The 23,745-nt window shown below is 38.4% G+C and overlaps 2 protein-coding genes across 7 annotated transcripts in view; one reads left to right on the top strand and one right to left on the bottom strand.

The window, feature by feature from the left end:
• The window catches only part of FASTKD1 (FAST kinase domains 1), a 34,311-nt gene extending 22,279 nt beyond the window's left edge, over positions 1-12,032 (bottom strand). For 2 of the 5 annotated variants that reach the window (XM_082396097.1, XM_082396099.1), the window contains exons 1-4: positions 8,101-8,202; positions 5,577-6,095; positions 2,999-3,067; positions 243-368 (exon numbers count right to left, since the gene is read on the bottom strand). In XM_082396097.1, coding sequence (XP_082252223.1) covers positions 243-368; positions 2,999-3,067; positions 5,577-5,911 — 530 coding nt within the window. In that variant the 5' untranslated portion in view covers positions 5,912-6,095; positions 8,101-8,202. Of the gene's footprint in view, positions 1-242; positions 369-2,998; positions 3,068-5,576; positions 6,096-8,100 lie in introns of those variants that run through there. The other 3 variants (XM_082396098.1, XM_082396100.1, XM_082396101.1) reach the window with 3 other exon arrangements.
• A 7,551-nt stretch (positions 12,033-19,583) lies between these two features.
• Positions 19,584-23,745, top strand: part of PPIG (peptidylprolyl isomerase G) — a 40,838-nt gene continuing 36,676 nt past the window's right edge. The window contains exon 1 of one of the 2 annotated variants that reach the window (XM_082396102.1): positions 19,584-19,733. The gene's annotated coding sequence lies outside the window, so the exon portion shown is untranslated. Of the gene's footprint in view, positions 19,734-19,893; positions 20,118-23,745 lie in introns of those variants that run through there. The other variant, XM_082396103.1, reaches the window with a different exon arrangement.

The raw sequence follows: 23,745 nt of genomic DNA, 5'->3' as shown, positions 1-23,745 counted from the left end.
GTTAGCTTGCAAGTAAGGAAAAATCACAAATCTCGACAACATTGTGTTATACTTTACATATTTCATCTCTAATTCCCACAGCAACAGTGCACAGTAGATACTACTATACCTGTTGTATAGATGAGGACAGTGAACTTCCAAGAGATTAAAGTCACATAGTTAGGAACTAGCAAGTCTAAGTGTGTGTGCATTCAAAGCCCAGAATCTTTCCACCATGACACAAAGCCCCTAAATACATTTACCTTAAGTCCTGTATGGTTTCCAAGTTCCTATTTACAATATCAGCTATTTTTCCCATTAATGGACTAAAACATAAATGTTGATCTGCCAGGCAAGAGGAAAATTTTGACAGCACATTAATATCAAACCTATTAAAGTAAATATACAAAGGGGATCATTATTATTTATTTTCACTTAAAACATAATACACAGTTATAAAATAAAAAGCAATAAAAATACTAATATATTACTACTATAAAATGAATTTTTCTAAAATGTTGATTATTATTATAAAAGTAACCCAGGCTAAGAGTTAAAAAGCCAAATTCTACTTGAAGATTTTAAAAAGGGAAAAAAAACACTTGAAATTGTTTGAATCATTTACTTATTAATTTTTTGAGGACAGAACAATTTCAACTCAAGGTTGTATATTAACAAATAAAACAACCTCTACTACAATCATGCTTGAAAAACTTCAGAATTTTTCTATAGGAAAAATGACCCGATTTCTTCAACAAGTAAATGGCAAGACAAGAGCAGGAAGGAGAATTGTTACAGATTTTTAAAGACTTTGAATTCACTAAAAGACAAGCATAAGGAATTGCACAGCAGCATAATATGTAACAGAAAAAAACTAAATGCTAAATAGCAACAATCTCAATGTCCATCAAGAGTACAGTGCATAAATTGCACATATTCCTAGAATACTATACAGCAATAAAAAAAGAACAAATAGTGCAATATCATGGAAGAATCTTTAAAACATATTGAGTGAAATAAACTAGGTTTAAGAGTTCTTACTATATGATTTCTTGCTTTTTTCTTTTTTTTTTGGGCCACGCTGCACGGCTTGTAGGATCTTAGTTCCCCAACCAGGGATTGAACCCAGGCCATGGCAGTTGAGAGTGCCGAGTCCTAACCACTGGACCACCAGGGAATTCCCAGGATTTCATTTTTATAAAAGCAAAACTAATTTATGGTGGTAGAAGCCAAGACAGTGGTCACTCTTGGGGCGGGAAGGTAGGGAGTGATTGGAAGAGAGCATGAAAGACACTTCTGGGAAACTAGTGATATTCTCTGTCTTGATCTTGGTGCTATTACACAGAAGTATAAGTGTATTTTCAGTATGTGAAAATTCATCAAGATGTATACTTATGATTGGTATAATTTTAAATGATATTCTTTAATAAAATGAGTACTTACCAAAAAAGGCAGAGAAAAACTTGACTAAATGTAATCAGTAAACCTTGTTTGGATACTTATTTAAACAAACTGCCTTATAAAAAGACCTTTATAGAGCAATCAAGGAAATTTGAACTCAGTTATTAGGGAATTTAAGGAATAATTATTCATTTTCGTAGGTATAAAAATGGCATGGTGATTATATATATTTTTTAAAGAGTGCTTTTTGTCTATCAGAAATATATACTAAGGTATTTACTGATGAAATGATACCACAATTTAAACTATACTGAAGGGTAGGGAGGGAACTGGAGGTGATCTAGACAAAACAAGACTGCTATATGTTGGTAATCGTTGACACTGGATGATGCGTACATAGGAGTTCATTATACTAATTTCTCTACTTTCGTAAATGTTTAAAATCTTCCATAATACAGAGGGTTTTTAATTTGAATTTCAAATGTATGCTAATTATTCTTGCTATGATCCACCATATAGTGTTAATTCATAATAATCTATCCTATTTGAATCATTACAAATTATATTTATATAACAAATTCATAGATATTATAGCAAAATCGTTTAATTAAGTTACTGCAGTAACAAAAATTTAACATCATAGGCCACCATGACTATAAAAAAATCAGAAAATAACACTTATTCTATGACTCTACTAGAAATTCTACACATGGAATACAAATTAGGGTTTAAAAAATTTTTATTACTTAGTATTATAGAAAAAATAAAAGTATTGCTACAAATTAAAAAAACACCACATAGAACAAAGTCATTATCACCTGAGCTATTGTGAAATTAAGAAAAATTAAAAAGAAATGTCTGATTCACTGGGAAGTATAATTGTATATTTGTAATTTAATTGTTTAAGTAGTAGATAGTAAAACCAAAAAGAAAAAAGCACCTATTCTACAACTGATTTGTTCAAGATGCGTAATACACATACCATTTAATGCTGCTTTGAAGAAAAAAGTTTTGAGCTATTACCAACAATGACCAAATTTAACCCCTAAAGACTCTACTGAGTCGGCCCTCCATAGCCAAGGGTTCCAAATCCACGGAGTCAAGCAACAGCGAATCGAAAATATTCAGTTAAAAAACAAATTCCAGAAAGCTCCAAAGAGCACAACTTGAATGTGCTGCATGCTGAGCAACCATTTACGTAGCATTTCCATTGTATTAGGTATTGTAATTAATCAAGACATGATTTAAAGTAGATGGGAGGATGTCTGTAGGTTTTATGCCAATACTACATCATTTTATATAAGGGACTTGAGCATCCATGGATTTTGGTATCTGAGGGGATGACAGAACCAATTGTCCTTGGATACTGCGGGAGGTATACTGTGGGATACCTTGGATAATTGCTCATGACAGGACTAAGATTATTCTTCTGCCCTAGGATTGACTAACACACTTCACACGATCAAAAAGCCCTCGAAGTAAACTGAATTTAAATACATTTTTTTCAATGAAGCTTGATAGTTAGGCAGCAGCTCCCCATTCTTTCCCTATAAGATTTCACTGTGCTAACCCTGAAAAGGATAACCCTGACCTTAGCTGAAACACCCAGAGTACTTGCCTTTCCAGTCTTCTCCATGCTTCTGTAACTAGTGCTTCAACTAGCGGGTCATGGGCCTCAAAACCAAACCTCAATAAAATCAAGAGAAAGTAATTTTCCATACAGAAACATTTTAAAATTATTAAAAACATACATGCAATAAGGATTATAATGCAAAAGTAAACCTCAAGTTATTATATTCTTACACAATCAGTCCTTATTTCTGGTCTGGTCTCATTTCAGTATTCTGATTTCTTGGTACAATCTAATAAACCCCTATACTTTATCCCATGCCCTTCTCATCCTTTTATAACTCTGCTACTCATAAATACCCACCATCATTAACTTGGAGCATTTCTTCCCAGTTATTTTTCTACATACTTAAAGACATATACATATTTTTTTTACATTTTTATATCCTGCCTTTTTCAGTAAGTTAACATTATATTGTGGACATTTGCCCATATCATTACATATTCTTCAAAACATAATTTTTAGTGGTTGTATACTATTAATTACGTGAATAAATTATCATTTAAACATTCACCAACTTACTAGGATCTTAGTTTTTCAATATTATAAACAATGTTGGGATGAATAACCATGTACAAGAATCTTTTTTTTTTAATTAATTGATTTATTTATTTATTTTTGGCTGCTTTGGGTCTTCATTGCTACACGCAGGCTTTCTCTAGTTGTGGAGAGTGGGGGCTACTCTGTGTTGCACTGTGCGGGCTTCTCATTGCGGTGGCTTCTCTTGTTGCGGAGCACAGGCTCTAGGCACGTGGGCTTCAGTTGTTGTGGCTCACAGGCTCTAGAGTACAGGATCAGTAGTTGTGGCGCACGGGCTTAGTTGCTCCGAGGCATGTGGGATCTTCCCAGACCAGGGATGGAACCTATGTTCCCTGCACTGGCAGGCAGATTCTTATCCACTGCACCACTAGGGAAGCCCAAGAATCTTTACATGTATCTCAGATTACTTTCTTAGGATAAATCTTAGAAGCAAAATTATTGGGTCCAAGGACATTTTTATAGTTCTGGATACGTATTGTACCACCAGAAGCATACAGCAGTTCCTTCACATTTAACAATGCAAAGCATATACCTTCACTAACAATGGGTATTTTCTATATATAATTAAGCAATATATATTATATGTTGTACATATAAAAATCTCTTTTTAACCGATTTCAACATCTTTATAATGTTAAGGCTAGGTTATTTTGTCTCCTAAAAGTCAAAGACTTTCAGGTTGAGTCATGAAACAAAATCAAACTACATGCTATTTTAAAAACTTGAAAACAAAATTATATTTTACTCTTAAAATCCTTTCCTTACTAAAATATGACTTAGGAGGGATACACAGAAATGCGGTTTGGGGGCAAATCACCATGAAGCAGCATTTCTCCATCTGTGCAGTATTCTTGTGAGGTGTTCAACACAATGTTTTGTGGATAAGTAAGTTTGGAAAATACCCCCGTTGAAAGGTTCACAATATACATTAGCATATGTATGTTGAAGAGTCCTGCAGGCTCTGAAGGCTCTGAAGAGTCCTGCAATAAAGATCTGTTTAATTTCGTCTGATTCAGCATTTTCCAAACTAATATGACCACTGAGAAAACAAAACTGATTATCTTACCCATCCCACCATGTACCTCAGAGAAAAAACTTTGCAAATCTGAGAAAGACCGCCAAAAAAGGGATGTCACTCTTTTTTAGTCTAACACCACCCCCCAAAATAAGTAAAGCCTTAAGCCCCTTTTTTTTTTTAAGCCCCTTTCTTGTATACGCTGACACCCTAATAAAAACAACTGTATCTCTGCTCTGTACAGTGCTGACATCTATAGCTAAATGGCCCTTGCACCTTGAATAATTTCACCAATGAGACTAATAAACAGATTAATTTTAACTTTTGTGTCCTTTTTTCCTTTATATAGCTGCTGAATTCTTCATTTAGGGCATCCAGCTCTTCTGAAGGCTGGATTCTCTTGTGAATGATGTAAAATTTCTTTTCAAATTTTTTCCCAACCTTATTGACATATGCTTAACAAAAATTGTATATATTTAGGTTGTACAGCATAATGTTTTGATATGTATATACACTGTGAAATGATTACCATAATCAAAGAATATCCTCTACATATCTTTAAAATATTACATGATCAGGGCAATTTCCTGGTGGCTCAGTGGTTAAGAATCCACCTGCCAATGCAGGGGACACGGGTTCGATCCCTGGTCCGGGAAGATCCCACATGCCATGGAGCAACTAAACCCGTGTGCCATAACCACTGAGCCCGCCATGCTGCAACTACTGAAGCCTGCTCACCTAGAGCCTATGCTCCGCAGCAAGAGAAGCCACTGCAATGAGAAGCCCGTGCACCGCAATGAAGAATAGCCCCACTCGTCACAACTAGAGAAAGCTTGAGTGCAGCAACGAAGACCCAGTGCAGCCAAAAATAAATAAATAAAATAAAATAAATTAGCTTATCAGGAAAACTAAAGGGAAAAAACATTTTTTTCTTTTAAAGAGATTTTTAGAAAATTAAATATAAAAATAAACTACAATCATTTCTATAAAATCTAAAAGTACATTACTTACTGTTGTATGATGTACAACACATTCACCAAGGTACTGTCATTCATGAATTCCATTTTAGTTGTAGTTAAATTATGAAGAGTAAGAAATTGGGGATGGTCTCTAATACATTCCACATTTTTTAACAAGCTGCTCTTCTGCTTTTGAAACTGCCAAAGCATACTGAGTGCACATGCCACTTGCTTTTCTGAAAGTATGTCTTTGTTTTTTTCAATAAGATCAAATATTTGCTCTTCATCCGTACACTTATTCATCTGATTAAGTAATGGTTCGAAACTAAAGGGTCGAAACTGAAACACTCTCCAGGAGAATGGACAAATAGCTCTTAGGCGAAGCATATTGTAAACAATCAGTCTAGGAAAAAAAACTATCTTTTCATTTACATCACAAATTTTCTTAGGTAAAGAAAACCATTTGCAACTAGCAGTCAGGTGCAATATGCTGGTATAAAAATAACTGTTTTTCCTTCATGTAGCTTGCTTCCATTATGATGACTCCAAATCCCATTCCAATATGCAATTTCTGTAAAGAAATCAGTTTAACACAGTTATAACTATCAAATTCCAAAATTCTAATTAAAATAACAAGCTTTTTCTCCATTAACTACACACTTTGTTCTTAGCCTGAACCTGAGAGCAGGATTTAACCCAAAACTAAATATCCAGGAAAAGGGGTTTCCTTCCACACTCTATTTTATTTATTTATTTAATTTTATTTTAGTATTTATTTTTGGCTGCATTGGGTCTTCGCTGCTGTGTGCGGGCTTTCTCTGGTTGCGGTGAGCGGGGGTTACTCTTTGTTGCGGTGCACAGGCTTCTCTTGTTGCAGAGCACGGGCTTTAGGCTCGTGGGCTTCAGTAGTTGTGGCACATGGGCTTCAGTAGTTGTGGCTCGCGGGCTCTAGAGCGCAGGCTCAATAGTTGTGGCACACGGGCTTAGTTGCTCCGCAGCATGTGGGATCTTCCTGGACCAGGGCTCGAACCTGTGTCCCCTGCATTGGCAGGTGGATTCTTAACCACTGCACCACCAGGGAAGCCCCCCGCACTCCATTTTAAAAATGTTAAATCTGACACTTAACATGAAGCTTTCAAATTTGACTATAAAAGCAGAAGGGGAAAAAAAAAATCCCAAACCAAAAAGAAGCATCTTTTTAAATAAAAGAACAAAACTGAAATAAATAAACATATTGCCTTTATAGTTTCTATGAAGAGTAGCCATTAATTCAGAGCCATAATAAAAAATGTTTTTTTCAGAGGGATAATTTCTGGTATATTTGCTTTCAAGATAATTTCTTGCTCCTTTCTCCTTGTACACTAACAGAACTCAAACAGTTTAATCACTATTGACCTTAAGTAGGTTTTAAGCAATAAATGAGATGATTAAAGCCCAATCAGGACATATGAAGAAATCAAGTAACATAGTTGCATAGTGATGCAACAGGAGAACCAAACACAATAAAGAAAAAGAATAATTTGTTTTTAAAATATATTAAAAATGTCTATATTTCTAGTTGAGAAACAATAGTTAGAAAAGCTGGGACTAAAATCCTATCATCTAACACTGCTGCAACATTTTACAAAGGACTTTTAAAATATGTTATCCCATTAAATTCTCTCAATTAACCTGCCAGGTAGATGTTATCATTTGCATTTTACAGAGAAAAGCTAGGTTCAAAAAGGTTAAAAAAAACTACTCTAGTACTAATGAAGCTGGGACAACCACCCAGCTCTTTCAACTTGAACATCCTCATTACATCAACAAACCAACACTAAATGTATGCCTCAGAATCCTATGGCTACGCCAAACGGTCTGTACCCAAGAAAAAACGATGACACAATATTGACTACTTTGTGGCAATCTGTACAGCATCCCGACCCAAGCCGACTTGGGTCACACACATACACAAAAAACTCTGCACAAAAAAAAGAGTCTCCTGCCTATTCACATCTGAAAGTGGAAGGAGCTCACTGGTTACAATACCAAGGTGTCAAGTCCCCAGCTAAGTGACCTTGGGGAAGTGACTTAACCAAAGGACGGGCCTTGGGACTATAAATGAGAGATAGGTTACCCGCCGTGAACAGGTATTGTGCAGGATACACAACACCACCCTTTGCAAATGGCAGGCATCCTCCGCGCTTGGCACACAGTGGCGCTGAACGAATGAATTTGGTCTCCCGGTCCTGGCTGGGAGAGGGATCAGCCCTGCCCTAGTCCTCCGCGCTCCGGGAAATCCAATACCCGGAAGAAAGCCTCCGTTTCTCAGCCGAATCCAAGGTCCCCGGCCCGAGAACGTGCTGTGAGCAAAAAGAAAACCTATCGCCGCCACCCGGCCGGGACCTGCGGGCAAGTTTTTCCCCTCAACGCCTGGGAACTTTTCTGAAGGATCGCGGTTAAGCCTGGTTACGAGGGCTCAGAACTCCAGGCTATTCCACGTCTCCCAGCAAGGGACGCAACAGGCTCGGTTGTGTCGCTCACGCCTCCCTCATATCCCAGAGTTTTTAGCCTTTCCTCGAAAGACATCACCTTACCTATAGCGGTGCCCGTCCCCAAACCATGAAAAAACGCCGGGCGAACACAGCGTGCACCGCCAAAGGCACGCACTACACGCCCAAGGGCACGTCGCGCCGAGGTCGGCGGAATAGACGTCGCTTACGCATTTGGCGGGAATTCTGGGTATTGTAGTTCCTCATTGAGACACTCGGGCCCCACGTCTTGAAGTTATAGGTCCTTAGGGCACGTGTTTCTCAACTATATGAGGTTCTCTCCCAGTCCGTGAAGACTGATATTTTTATAATATACAATAGAAATGAATACTTAGAAAAGTGAAATTTGAAAACTTAAACATGGAAAAGACACGTCAAGATTTTTATTTATGTTCAACGCGTATGGAATAACTATCGAATGCTATAAAAGCATCAAACTTCTCTCAGTTCCTGCACTTGCATAGTGGTAGGCAGGTACCAGTCCCAGACCACAAAAAATTTAAGAGCTTTATTGAGAAATTATTTACACACCATACGATTCACCCATTTATGGTGTATAATTCAGTGGCTTTTCTTAATTCAGAGTTGTGGAACATCACCACCATCAATTTTAGAATATTTTTATAACTCCAAAAAGAAACCCTGTAACCATTTAGCAGTCACTCCCCCCACACCCCGAACACCCTAGGCAACCACTAATCGCAGAGCACTCTTGGAGTAGCACTGATTTGGATTGTTGGGAACTAGATCAACTGATAATAAGTATGAAAACTGAGGTTGATCTGAATGCACAGGATAGAAGGGGTTTCAGAACAAATGTGAGAAAAAGCATAGGGATGAGACTCAGCATGATCTGTGTCAGTGCCCTTCAGTCAAAGACCACCAGGAATACACCTAAAGTTGGAATTACTGGTTGGTTGCAATGAAGCAGAACACACCCTAAGGGGTGTCAACTTAAGATGGTGTTAGAAAGAACTTACTATAGTATTTGGCCTTATGTTAAGTGATTCGGGGGTTTAAGAGGGACTTTCCTCTACATTAGCTGCTGTGAGAATTTCACTGAGTATCTTAATAAACTTTATCTAGAAGGCAGAAAGAAGTGAGGTTGAAGCTGTAATTGGTGAAGGAGCAGCCCTCACTCATATTAGCCAAGATAGGTGGATGTTTGGTCATTTTTTGTGGTTTGGACAATATTCTTTTTTTTTTTTTAATTGATTTACTTATTTATATTTGGCTGCGTTGGGTCTTTGCTGCTGTGCGTGGGCTTTCTCTAGTTGCAGCAAGTGGGGGCTACTCATTGCAGTGCGCGGGCTTCTCATTGCGGTGGCTTCTCTTGTTGCGGAGCACAGGCTCTAGGCATGCAGGCTTCAGTAGTTGTGGCTCACGGGCTCAAGACCGCAGGCTCAGTAGTTGTGGCACACGGGCTTAGCTGCTCCGTGGCATGTGGGATCTTCCTGGACCAGGGCTTGAACCCATGTCCCCTGCATTGGCAGGCAGATTCTTAACCACTGCACCACCAGGGAAGTCCCGGTTTGGACAATATTCTTGTTTTTGTCTGAGTTCAGGTATAATTACGGAATGGTCTTGTTTTGGTCTTGACCCATCAGTCAGAGAGTAACCTTGTTTCATGTTGGTATTCTGTGCATTTGTTATGTTCAACAGAATACCAAGGCTGAGCTATGAGTGCCAGATCAGCTCCTGGCAACAGTAAGGCCTAAACGATAGTGACAGGACAGTTTCTTCACTTGTTAGGGGTTGTTTGTCTCCTTCTCACCCGTTTGTGGAATTATTAGGAGACAAGTCTAAGGAACAAACAGATGCCAACAGCTTGCCTTCCTCTAGAAACACTGTCCATGTGAGAAAAGAAAATCCTTTTTGTTTAGTCACTGTTAGCGACTTTTTTCTTTACCTGCAGTCTAGGGCATTCATAAAATACATATTTATATACAAATCACACCTGAGGACAAAATTAAGGTAATAATTTAAATCCACAGCTATAAAATTTCATTTTAGCTAACGATTTAAGTCACGAAGAAGCATCTTTTACAAGGGTTGACAAGTGGTTAACAAAGGGTGGCTCTAACTTTCCTCTTAGCAAATGTCAATGCCCTTCAGCCAAAACCCACCAGGAACCTGCAGTTGATGGACTTCTTGTTACAGCTCAGGAAAATGAACACTGTAGGAAACCATTTGGCAGCTCAATAAAAGAGTGTTAGAAAGAACCTCTTACAGGATTTGGGCTTTGGTGGGTAATTTCGGGGAGGGCCTAGGGAAGATGAGGTTTGCTCTATCTTGGGTGCAGTCAGGAAACAGGGCAATTCTATGACTGGGCACCTTAATAAATTTTAACTGTAGAGAAGGCTGACCAAAGCGGGGATAAAGCTGAAATTGGTAAAGAAGTAGCATTCATTCATTTAGCAAGAGGGGAATCTTTGGTATTTTGTGTTGCACGGTGAATTTGTCTGATCTTGATGTTCTATGAGATTCCTTATTCCCACAGGAGGCCAATATGCTTTAAACTGTGTCAGATTAGTTTGAAATAACATTGAGGCTTAGCTATGAACATCAGATCAGTTTCCCAACATCAGGAACTATTTTTCTTTTTTCTCACAAGTTAATGAATGCTTTTTCTCCTGGAGTAATTCTGCCAGTAAAAAAAATGTGTTTGTTGGATATAACACCAAAATTATTGGCACCAAGAGAAAAAAAATAGGTTAACTGGACTTCATCAAACTAAAAAAACTTTCATGCGTCAAAGGACACTGTCAACAGAGTGAAAAGGCAACCCACAGAATGGGAGAAAATATTGCAAATGATGTATCTGCAGGGATTAATATTTAGAATATGTGAAGAACTCCTACAACCCAATGACAAAAAAAATTTCTTTAATGGGCAAAGGACTTCAATAGACCTTACTCCATGGCCACAGGCAAGTGAAAAAATGTTCGACACCCCTAATTATTAGGAAAATACAAATCAAAACTACAATGAGATGCCACTTCACACCCAATAGGATTGCTATTATCAAAAAAAATCAGAAAATAACAAGTGTTGGCAAGGATGTGGAAAAATTGGAACACCTGTGTATTACTGGTAAGAATGTAAAATGGTGCAGCCACTGTGGAAAATGGTATGGTGGTTTCTCAAAAAATTAAACAGAATTATCATGTAATCCAGCAATTCTACTTTTGGGTATATACTGAAAAGAACTGAAGCAGAAACTTGAACAGATATTTGTACAGCAATGGTCATAGCAGCATTATTTACAATAGCCAAAACGTGGAAGCAATCTAAGTATCCACAAACAGATGAATGGATAAAGAAAATGTCATATATACATACAATAGAATTTTACTCAGCCTTAAAAAGGAAGGAAATTATGACACGTTACAATATGGATGAACCTTGAAGACACTATGCTAACTGAAATAAGCCAGACACAGATAAACTCATGCACATATGGTCACCTTATCTTTGATAAAGGAGGCAAGCATATACAGTGGAGAAAAGACAGCCTCTTCAATAAGTGGTGCTGGGAAAATTGGCCAGGTACATGTAAAAGTATGAAATTAGAACACTCCCTGACACCATACACAAAAATAAACTCAAAATGGATTAAAGACCTAAGTGTAAGGCCAGACACTATCAAACTCTTAGAGGAAAACATAGGCAGACACTCTATGACATAAATCACAGCAAGATCCTTTTTGACCCAGCTCCAAGAGAAATGGAAATAAAAACACAAATAAACAAATGGGACCTAATGAAACTTAAAAGCTTTTGCACAGCAAAGGAAACCATAAACAAGACCAAAAGACAACCCTCAAAATGGGAGAAAATATTTGCAAATGAAGCAACTGACAAGGGATTAATCTCCAAGATTTACAAGCAGCTCATGCAGCTCAATAACAAAAAAACAAACAACCCAATCCAAAAATGGGCAGAAGACCTAAATAGACATTACTCCAAAGAAGATATACAGATTGCCAACAGACACATGAAAGAATGCTCAACATCATTAATCATTAGAGAAATGCAAATCAAAACTACAATGAGATATCATCTCACACCAGTCAGAATGGCCATCATCAAAAAATCTATAAACAATAAATGCTGGAGAGGGTGTGGAGAAAAGGGAACACTCTTGCACTGTTGGTGGGAATGTAAATTGATACAGCCACTACGGAGAACAGTATGGAGGTTCCTTAAAAAACTAAAAATAGAACTACCATACGACCCAGCAATCCCACTACTGGGCATATACCCTGAGAAAACCATAAGTCAAAAAGAGTCATGTACCAAAATGTTCATTGCAGCTCTATTTACAATAGCCAGGACATGGAAGCAACCTAAGTATCCACCATCGGATGAATGGATAAAGAAGATGTGGCACATATATACAATGGAATATTACTCAGCCATAAAAAGAAATGAAATGGAGGTATTTGTAGTGAGGTGGATGGACCTAGAGTCTGTCATACAGAGTGAAGTAAGTCAGAAAGAGAAAAACAAATACAGTATGCTAACACATATATATATGGAATCTAAGGGAAAATAAAGGTCATGAAAAACCTAGTGGCAAGACGGGAATAAAGACACAGACCTACTAGAGAATGGACTTGAGGATAGGGGGAGGGGGAGGGGTAAGATGTGACAGTGTGAGGGAGTGGCATAGACATATATACACTACCAAATGTAAAATAGATAGCTAGTGGGAAGCAGCCGCATAGCACAGGGAGATCAGCTCTGTGCTTTGTGACCACCTAGAGGTGTGGGATAGGGAGGGTGGGAGGGAGGGAGATGCAAGAGGGAAGAGATATGGGAACATATGTATATGTATAACTGATTCACTTTGATATAAAGCAGAAACTAACACACCATTGTAAAGCAATTATACTCCAATAAAGATGTTAAAAAAAAAAAAAGAAATAAGCCAGACACAAAAGAACAAATATTATATGATTCCAGTCATATTAGGTATCTAGAATAGTCAAATTCATAGAAACAGAAAATAGAATAGTGGTTGCCAGAGGTTGGAGGCAAAAGGTAATGGGGAGTTTCTTAATGGGGGGTTTTGAAAGACAAAAAGAGTTCTGGAGATTGATTTCACAACAATGTGAATGTACTTAACACTGCTGAACTGTACACTTGAAAATGGTTAAGATGGTAAATTTTATGTTTTGTATAATTTACAATTTTTAAAAAAGGATTCAATAGAAAAATGGCTAACCTCACTGGTAATCAGGAAATTACAAAATACAGTGATACCATTCTATTACCCATTAAATTGGCAAAAACTGGAAAGACTGAAAACAACTTCCGTGGGAGAAAATAGCCACTTTCATACAACCTTGAAGTGCTACAACCTTTCAGGATACTAATCAGCCCTACATGTCACAATTAAAAGTGTATGTATTATGTGACTCAATAATCTCACTTCTGGCTATCTTTCCTACAGATTTATAAGCCTCAATATGTAAGGATATACATAAAAGGATGTTTATTACAGTATTGTTTATATTAACCAAAACTTGAAACAACTGAAATGTCCAATAGGAGAATGGCTAGATAAATTATAGCATGTCCATACTATGGAATGCTGTATAGATATCAAAGATGTTCATGATATATTTTTATGCAAATGAAAGCATAATATGTAATATGTGTGATGTGATCTCATTTTTGTCAAAGGGAGGGAGGAAGGATACTAAATAAGGATTTTTAATGTTAGAATAGGAATAGAGAAGAATATCATTAGATACCTCAAGGAAATGTAATTGGAAAGGGTTAGGGGCAATTATTAAATTTTAAACCTCTATAGAATGTTCAAATTTATACACTTGTTTATATTACTGTGAAATATATGTGACAATAGACATGCACTTTTAAAAAGTTAAACATAATATTGGCAATATAATAGAAAATTAGAACAAACAATAGTATATTTATCTATGGGTAGAAGCAAAAATTTTCATTGTTCTAAAGTAAAGGTAGGTTAATTGTAGTAGTCCAGCCCACCTACTTCCCCTCTTTTGGTATCAGACTCCATACTTCACACTACAAAGACTGAAATGACCCAGGCTAGACCAAATCTAGTACTGCTTCAGGCCCTTGGCCTATTAGATGGGTAATGATGTCTGCTGTAATGAATAAAGCCAAATATCAGTGGCTTAATCTATAGAATTTGATTTCTCAATCACATCACATTACAACCAGTGGGTATCCCTGGTCAGTGGAGGACTTTTCTCCACACTGAGATTCAGGAAACTAGGCTTCTTCAACAATCTCCCAAGGCTTTAAAATACTCTGGATCCAGCTGATGGAAACAGGAAGAAATGACATGGAAAAGGCATAGCACTTCATAAACATCTTGGTCTGGATGTAATACACATCATTTTCATGCACTTTCCACTGATGAGAAGTATTTGCATATGCTTACTCAGATGCAAGAAAACGTAGTTCTTAGCAGGACAGACATTTCCCCATGACACTCCTCACTTTGTAAGGGGAGGCACAAATTTTGGGGCTGTCACTGCCATGCTAACCAAAGACTTCTCTGGCATTTTATAATTGGAGCTGGCAGAGACTCCGTTTATCAAGATGTGACGTAGCCTCTTGAAAGAGTCAGTCAAGAAAATGAAGCCAAAAAACAGGTAAGTAGAATTAGACAAGAGAGAAGTTCCGTGACATTCCATCTATTTTTTCTTCTCTGTATTGGTTATATATTGCTGTATAAAATACATGCCCAAACTTAATGAATTAAAATAACATTTATTATCCCACAGCTTCTGTGGATCAGAAATTCAGAAGTAGCTTAGCGAAACAGTTCTGGCTCACAATTTCTCATGTAATTGAAGTCAGATGTCAACAAGGACTGGAGTTATTTGAAGGCTTGACTGAGGCCAGAGGATTGCTTTTAAATGGCTCACTCACATGGCTGTTGGCAGGAGGCCTCAATTCCTCTATGGCTTTTTCCAGGAAGCCTGTTTCTTGCCACACGTGCCTCTCCATAGTCTGCTTGAGTGTCTTAAAGACATGGCAGCTGATTTCCCCTAGAGTGACTGACCCAAGAGACACAGCAAGGAGGAAATCAAAATGCTTTTATGACCTAGTCTCCAAAAATCACAAACTATCACTTTGCCTTAGTCGTTGGAAGAAAGTCACATTAAAGAACTTACGGACATGTTTTTAAAGTCACCACAGTGTCCAACAATTTTGTTTCATGAAGCAATACATTCCCAATTTTACCTAAACTACTTCAAGCTGGGCATCTCTTATTTGCAAATGAGAGCTCTCACTAATACTGGAACCAAAAGGCACAAACAACAAAAGTATTGTACAACCACTTCAGAAAACTCATTGGCAGTATCTACCAAAGCTGATTCTATCCACACCCTAAGATCCAACAATACCATTCCTAGGTGTATTTCCAACGTACATGCAAAATATATGTGCTCCAATATACCAGATTCAAGAATGTTCATAAAAACTTTATTCATAATATCTAAAACTCAAAAACAACACAAATATCCATCTGAAGTAGAATGGATAAATTATTCAATACCCATTGTGATGGTCAATTTTATGTGTCAACTTGACTGGGCCAAGGGCTACCCAGATTAAACATTATTTTTAGGTGTGTCTGTGAGGGTGTTTCTGGATGAGATTAGCATCTGAACTGGTGGACTCAGTAAAGTAGACTGCCCTCCCCAATGTGGGTGGGCATTATCCAGTCCATGGAGGGCCTTAATAGAACAAGAAGGCACAGGAAGGAGGAATTCACCCCTTCTGCTTCCTGCCTGGCTGCTTAAGCTGGGATATTGGTCTTCTGCCCTTGGACTGAGATTTTCACCATCAGCTCCCCTGGATCTGGAACTTGGACTGGAATTATACCACCGGCCTTCCAGGGTCTCTAGCTTACAGACAGCAGATTGTGAGACTTTTCAGCCCTCATAATCATGTGAGCCAATTCTTCATAATAATTCTCTTCCTATTTATATACTATTCCTTCTGTTTCTTTGGAGAACCCCAACTAATACACACATATAATGGAGTACTATACGGACATTACAAAGAACAAACTATTGTTGCACGCAGCAATATTGATAATCTCACAAACACAACATTGAGCAAAAACGCCAGCCACAAATGAAAATATATGCATAATTCCATTTATATAAGTTCCTAAAACAGACGAAACTAATATATGCTGATGGAGCTCCGAATAGAAATAATCTTTGATAGGGGTGGGGTGATAGCATTATGGGGTGGGGGTATGAGGGGCGCTTCCGGGATGCTGATATTGCTCTATGTGTTAATCTAGTGGAGGTTACACCTGTATGTTCACTTTGTAAAAATGTATGAAGCTATACTTACAGTTAATGAATATATGTTAAACTTTAATTTTAAAATCCTACCCTTAAAAAAGGCATACAAAGTAAGTTAAGGTCTAACTGAAGTCACCCCTTGAAACCCAACTGTTTTGATGATTATAAAATTTTTTTCTTTAAATCTGTTAATAAAAGTGACCCTAAGTAACAGTCCACCTACAAGTGCTAGAGTCTAAATGTATTTCAAAACACTAGCAACATCACAGCAAATCTTCTGTCTGCTCATAGTACAAAATGGTCACATAAACTAATTATGCAAATAACTATCTTTTTTAAAAAATAAATTTATTTATTTTATTTATTTAATTTTTGGCTGCGTTGGGTCTTCGTTGCTGCACATGGGCTTTCTCTAGTTGCGGCAAGAGGCAGCTACTCTTCGTTGTGGTGCGCAGGCTTCTCATTGCAGTGGTTTCTCTTGTTGTGGAGTACGGGCTCTAGGCACGCAGGCTTCAGTAGTTGTGGCACTTGTTGTGGCTCGCAGGCACCAGAGCACAGGCTCAGTAGTTGTGGCACATGGGCTTAGTTGCTCCGTGGCATGTGGGATCTTCCTGGACCAGGGCCCGAACCCATGTCCCCTGCATTGGCAGGCGGATTCTTAACCACTGCGCCACCAGGGAAGCCCCAGTTAACTTCCCTTAAATTTTTATTTATTTTTTGGATGCGTTGAGTCTGCATTGCTGTGCACAGGCTTTCTCTAGTTGTGGCGAGCAGGGGCTACCCTTCGTTGTGGTTCATGGGCTTCTCATTGCAGTGGCTTCTCTTGTTGTGGAGCACGGGCTCTAGGTGCACGGGCTTCAGTAGTTGTGGTGCATGGGCTTAGTTGCCCCATGGCATGTGGGATCTTCCCGGACCAGGGATCGAACCCGTGTCCCCTGCATTGCCAGGCGGATTCTTAACCACTGCACACCAGAGAAGTCCTTCAAATAACTATGTTTTAATAGGATATGTGGCCCAGACTTAATTTTCTATTAAAATAACTTTTCTTCTTATTTCTGGACACATGTCAATATTACATTTCTCAGTACCTTGTAATTGGGTTTGGCCCTGTGATTAAGTTTTTGTTGATGGAATTAGAGGCAAAGTGGCATGTATTACTTCCTGGTTTAGGCCTTAAGACATAACCTCTTTCCTTCCTGCCGCCTGAAACTGGCAATACACTCTAATCATGCAATGTCAAGGCCCTGGAGCATATTGGAATTATATATAAGGAACTCAAGGTCCTGACTGACTATATGGAGTAAAGCTGCCCTCTGATCTGGCCCTCTCACCTCAGATCTATTATGTAAGAGAGAAATAAATCCTTTGTTCTTTAAGCCACCATATTGTTGGAGATAAAAATACTTCCTTTTACTTGCAACATCTTCCTTCTTGGAACAATAAATCCATGTCAAATCTATTTGGGAACGTTTTGGATTTCACAGACCAATGAGATTTCAACATGTCTGAGAACCAGCAAAGCATGCCAATTTTTCATTTGTCCAAGTAAGGACATCTAGAGAAAGAAAACAACTACCACATTCTGTAACCATCTGAGAAAAGGTGACATACTTAATTAAAATGAACAAAACAACTCTTTTTTTGGCCGTGCCACACGGCTTATGGGATTTTAGTTCCCCAACCAGGGATTGAACCTGGGGCCCCAGCAGTGAGAGCGCTGAGTCCTAACCATTGGACTGCCAGGGAATTCCCCCCAAAACAACTCTTCTTAAGAAAAGAGCAGCGAAAACTTTGTCATAGTTCAGCACCAGCCACCAGTCTTTGAATGGACATTTGTAATGCTGCTTCAAAACTTCTTTCAAGAATCTCCTAAAATCTGACCATTTATAATGTATACTATATATCTAAGTACTTATTAATATTTTACTGTTAAATAATTCTTCAGTCACTTCATATGAAAGTCTATCTCTCTAGGAAGATAGTATATCCTAGAACAAGATTAGTAATGTCACCTTTGTACACCTCAAAACGTTAACTATGGTATAATCTGTAATATATACTCAACGATGTGTCTCACCAATGAGAATACACCAATGTCACACATTACCTCTACCAGTAAGTAGAAATCTAAGAAATAAATCTGTGTATCATAGCTAAATAAAAATATATTCTGAAGGAAGCTGAACAAAAGTCAAACAAACCAACGCTTAAAAAAATCTGCCTTAATAGAGTGCTCAGTATAAGTCGGATTTTTAAAGGTATTGCAGAATTGCCCTCCTCACTGCAAAGTGTAAATTCATACAACCTCTGAACTGTTCAAAGACTATGCTGCTGCTCCCCTGCAATGAACGCAATGGCTTAAAAGTGGCAGGGATTGTCCTCTCAGTTTTACAGCTAATAAAATTGGTGAAGATGCTTAAGAGTACCACATGCCCAACTGTTGTTGATAATTACTAATTTACCTCAGGTAAATGAGTGAAAAATTTAAATGATTGTAACTTAACGTTCTTTTCATACAGTAATAAAATCTAAATCCTCTTAGCTGTTTCCTTTAAAACTCACTCACCCCATATCTGCACAATGATTGCCGCCAACTCCCCTGAGTAGCAGGGGGAATTAATTCTAACAATCTAGGGATTCTTAGCCTGTTAAAACAATTAAATAACAATATATGTCCTAAAATAGTGTTCTCCCCTGCAGAACTGGATTTGCAGTCAAAGCCTTGCTCTGGTATTTAGGAACAGTGTGTCTGGGAGGGAGGCACGTATCTTCCCTGAGCCTCAATTTCTTTACCTGTGAAACAAGGATAATAATCTGTATCATGGGGCTGCTGTGAGAATATTTAAAAACGACAACAAAGAGCGTCAATGCCCTTTATAATTTCCTCCTTTTCTCAAATAGCACTCTGTTCATCTCTGTTTTTTAGAACTTGTGTCACAGCGTTAACTGGAAGCTGACCTGGAAGCTCCTTGAAGGTAGGGTCTCCTTCCCAGTACCCTGGCAGAGGATCAATAAATGTTTATTAAGTGAAGCACTTCATTTCACGAACGACATGGTGGTTACAAACGCTCTCAATCAACTCACACAGAAAGCATTAAGTTACCTATAAACCAGGCATTTAACAGACACCAAAATCCTAGAACTCCAGGGAGGGTGAGGTGACGCGAGCGAGGGATCACCCGAAAATGCGGTCCGCCGCGCCGTGACGTACTTCCGGCGCGACGTTTTCCCTCCACGCCGGGACTAGGGGGAGGGAGGTGGTCGGTGGGCTTTAGCGCCTTTTTTGGCGGCGGTAGATTTGAAGCGATTTAAAGGACTGGACCCCGGGAAGAGGAAAGTGTACTGGTGCAAGTAGGTGGCGCGGGGCCCGTGTTGTTTCGGTGGCGACCTTTGCAGCAGTGCCGGGGCACGAGAGCGGGAAGGGCCCGAGGGGCGGAGCCGACGCGATAGGCCCAGACCGACTTAACCGTCTTCCCCTCGAGGTATCGGGGCTGCCAGGTGCCAGAGGCGGCCCCCAAGGACCGTGGCGCTAGTTTTGCAGCTCTTGTGGCTGCAGAGGCTTTCTAACCGTGCCTCGCAGGCCTGGGAAACGGCCTTCCCCCTGCCCGCCCCCGCCCTCTCCACTCGGGCGCACACCTCCCTCCCTGACGCATTTTGCCGCACAAGCTGTAATATGGCGGCAGCGATGGTGGCCTGAACTCTAGGGAGCCGGGGTGATTTTGATGCTTCAAAATCGTAAGACTAAGCACGAATGCGGGGTAGGTGGGAGGATAGGTGGGGAGGTGGGACGCGTTACCTGCCGTCCTGTCAGATTAGGGTTGGAGAGTGGCAGGCGAGGAGCCTGGATCTAAGGGTTTAAGATTAGGCTGAAGACAGGCTTTCCCCCTACTCCGACCTTTTCCTCTCACAGCCGGTTATCGTGCGTGGTGAAGTGACACAGGCCACTTAATTCTCCTGAAACTCAAATCCAGGCTCTTCCCTTCTCATCCCAGAGCTGACTCCAAGTTCTCCCACGGTTCCGAGGAGCTGTGAGCTGCGCAGGCCTTTTAGGAGGAGATAATTACTCTTTTGGAGGAGAGTGATGGCTTCGGAGCTCCATATGCCTTGGGGGAAGTGTGCGAATTTGGTTCGTCTTTAGTCTCTTAAGGTGTTGAATCGAGGTCTGTGGGAATGGAAAACTCTCAGTCGTTTTGGAAATGTTACAAAAGCACCATTTTGTGCATTGATTTTAATTTCTTCCCACAACAGTACTTTATGCAGGACCAAGTTTTTGCAGTGGTGATCAGAAATACGACCAAGGAACAATTAAGTGTTGTGGAAATTAGGGGGTACGTTAATTTTCAGTAGCTTAAAACCAGATAGAAAAGTATATGAGTGAGTCTATGGATTACCGTTTGGCAAAGAATGGCCAGTAATTTCCCGGTTTGTATAGACGATGGAGAGGGGGTGTGTAAACATTTTCTGAAATCGAGGTATAAAATCCAGAAAAGGCACAGATATCTAGAATGGCTGTTTCTCTCATTCATATTTTTTATGCATCCGAAAATTTACCCGTTTTATCTTCCGCTCCTTTTTTTTAGTTTAACCATTTGAGATGGGATTATTTCTATAAGAAATTACATACTTCTGTTTTAAACAGAGCTCGTTTTACATTAACGTTTTCTAATTTATGATTCAGGATTGTTGGTGTACTGAGATCCTAATGGGTCTTGTAGTAGGATTATGTGCTTTTTTCGTTTTGTTTTTTAACTTTGTTTACCTTTTTAAGGTTTCTGTCTTTGCAGGCTGTTGTCACGGTTGCCTTCCCCTGTTGTCAGGGGTGTACCAGTATGCAAACTTCCTAGGTCAGAAACTTTGGATTTGTTTCTGGCCCAGCCATCTTTCTGAACCTCAGTTTTTTTCATCTATAAAATGATATTTGATTTCAGACTATCATCAGTTGTGGGCTTCAAAAATAAATATTCAGGTTTGTTAAAGTTCTGTGTAAAAGAACTCTGTGGTTCTCGAATGAGTGAAGTGAAGAGCGTACATTACGTTTATTGTGACTTGTTAAAGGCCTTTGATTTTTGGTGCTTGTTATTGTGGTCTTGCAGTATCGGTGGCCTCTAAGTAAAGTCTTTGTCCTTTTGATATTTTGCATATTTTAAATTAGATTTCATGTCAGGCAGCATCCATTATCTATGCAAAGGGAAATTGGTAGCCATTCATAGTAGGATGAACTAGTTTTACTAGTTATCAGGACACCATCTACAATTAATTCTTCAAATGTTGCTCTTTTAAGAAATACATGTTGATGTTTTCCCTTGTTTTATTTGTAGGATATTTCAACAGAATTATAATGTGTTTATTTTCTGTATCCTGATGTACTAAGGTGTCTTACTTGTTCTATGTAGTTGGAATCCATAGATAATTAATTCAAGTGATTTGAAGAGTTTGTTGCAAATCTCTCTGCTACGTAGTGGTATTGTTCTTTTTTTTTTCTTTAATATTAGCACCAAGTTTCAGTTTTCATTTGATTAAGTGTGAATAGTTTTGACCTGGTTTAATGCATATATGGTCTCTATAAGAACTCAGTATATTTTTATTTCTGTAAGGCAAATCTTGCATCTTGAAATTTACTACAGGCAGTTTTATAAATACTCAGAGAAAACTGCTGTAACTGGGACTGTGTACTTTTAGTGCCAGACAGGAAATCTTTTGCACTTTGTTTTAGTTTGAGTAGTGGCTTAAAATGATTACCAACTTGTTCTTGAAATTTAAATACATCATACTTATAAATATAGGTATCAATTTTTGCTATTAAAATGGTTATTTTTAAAACATGAATGAATCCTTAACTTACTGATTTTTAAGTTGCATGAAGCCTGGTAGTTTATATATTAAGCTACTGTTAATTGTGCATAAAGTTTAGCTTAAGGTTTATTCACAATTAAATCATTGCATTGTGGTCATATGGCAAAAAGTAAAATTATGTAAGCCATTATCTGGAATATTTGTGAATAAGCTAGTTTCTACAGTGAAGCTGTAGTCTTAACCGGAAAACTCTTGCTTTTTCTTCCGCCTGTGACTTTGAGCCAGTCACTTCAGCTCTCTAATCCTCTTGTTCTCAGTGTATAAAATCAGAAGATTGGACCAGATTATCTATTTCCTTCAAACTTCAAAAGTGTGTAATTTTTTATTTAGGAGTTACTGGATTGAATAACACATTGCTAAGATGGTGTGATTCTATCACTGAAGACAGTGGGATAAATTTATCATTATAAGAGTGTAGATAATTGCAGGTACAATATTAATATTAGCAGAGATTTCCCAGTTGGTATATGCTTTTTAGTTTGGTACTAACATACTTGTACTACATTTTTATGTCTCTCAGATTGTATATGCAAAAAGTTATTTAACACCGAACTTGGCAACATTACAGCTTATCTCTTTTTAAGTTTTCTGAAGGATTTAAGAATTTAGTAAGTGCCTATACACTGTTAATTATGTTTTTACCAGGGCAGAGGTTTGTGACTGTCAGAGACACTAAGGGAAGGGGAACTGTACAGAAGATCATAGTTGCCTTTTTCTGACACCTCAGAACGTTAACTTGTTTGTACTTAATTCGCTAGCAATCTGGCATTTGTAAATGTATTTACGTTTTTTAAGCAATCCATTTTTATTTCTCTTTTGATCTCTGTGAATTACATGAAGGTAGGGTAAAGAATGAATGTAAAATGTGAATGTTAGATTGCCATCTTTGAAAGTAATCTTCAAGATCTGCTATAGTTTTAGTTAAACTTAATACGATTGCACTTAGAGGTGGAAGTCTTATATGAAAATTGTTACCTTTTTATTAAACTTAAGCAGATGAGAACTTCCCATCTTTGTTTCTTGGTATTGAACTGAAGAGGTTCTCTCTTATGGTGGATTCTGTTTAAGGAAAAAGAAAAGAAAATAGACACTTAATAGAAGGCAGCCCTAGTAGGCAGATCTAGAAAACAGGCTCTATTTCAACTGTGGAATAGGCTGAGAAGGTTTACTAACTACAGGTACGTATTAGCGATACCCCATGTGAGAAGCAGTACATATGGGAGAAAAGGCACTGAGTAAGAGTCAGCTTCTGCTCATGCTTTAACTCGCATTCTCTTTGGTAATGTAGTCTTGGGCCAGGCATTGTGCTTGGTGTTGAAGATATAAAGGATCTGAGTTCAAGGAGTTTACAGACAAGTTTATGATAATGAAAATAAAATTCAACAAACGAGAATCATTTAAACTTTAGAGAGTCGGTGAAATTCCCAGAGTGTACTTTGGCTATGTTGAATCTTTAAGGACACCTAGGAATTAGCCAAGGGAATCAGAAAGGTCAAAGACCCGCTTGTCA

Source organism: Balaenoptera borealis (genome assembly GCF_965194805.1).
Source record: "Balaenoptera borealis genome assembly, chromosome: 6".
Lineage (NCBI taxonomy): Eukaryota > Metazoa > Chordata > Mammalia > Artiodactyla > Balaenopteridae > Balaenoptera > Balaenoptera borealis.
Note: the sequence above shows the minus strand (reverse complement) of the source record. Positions and strands in the feature narration are given on the sequence as shown.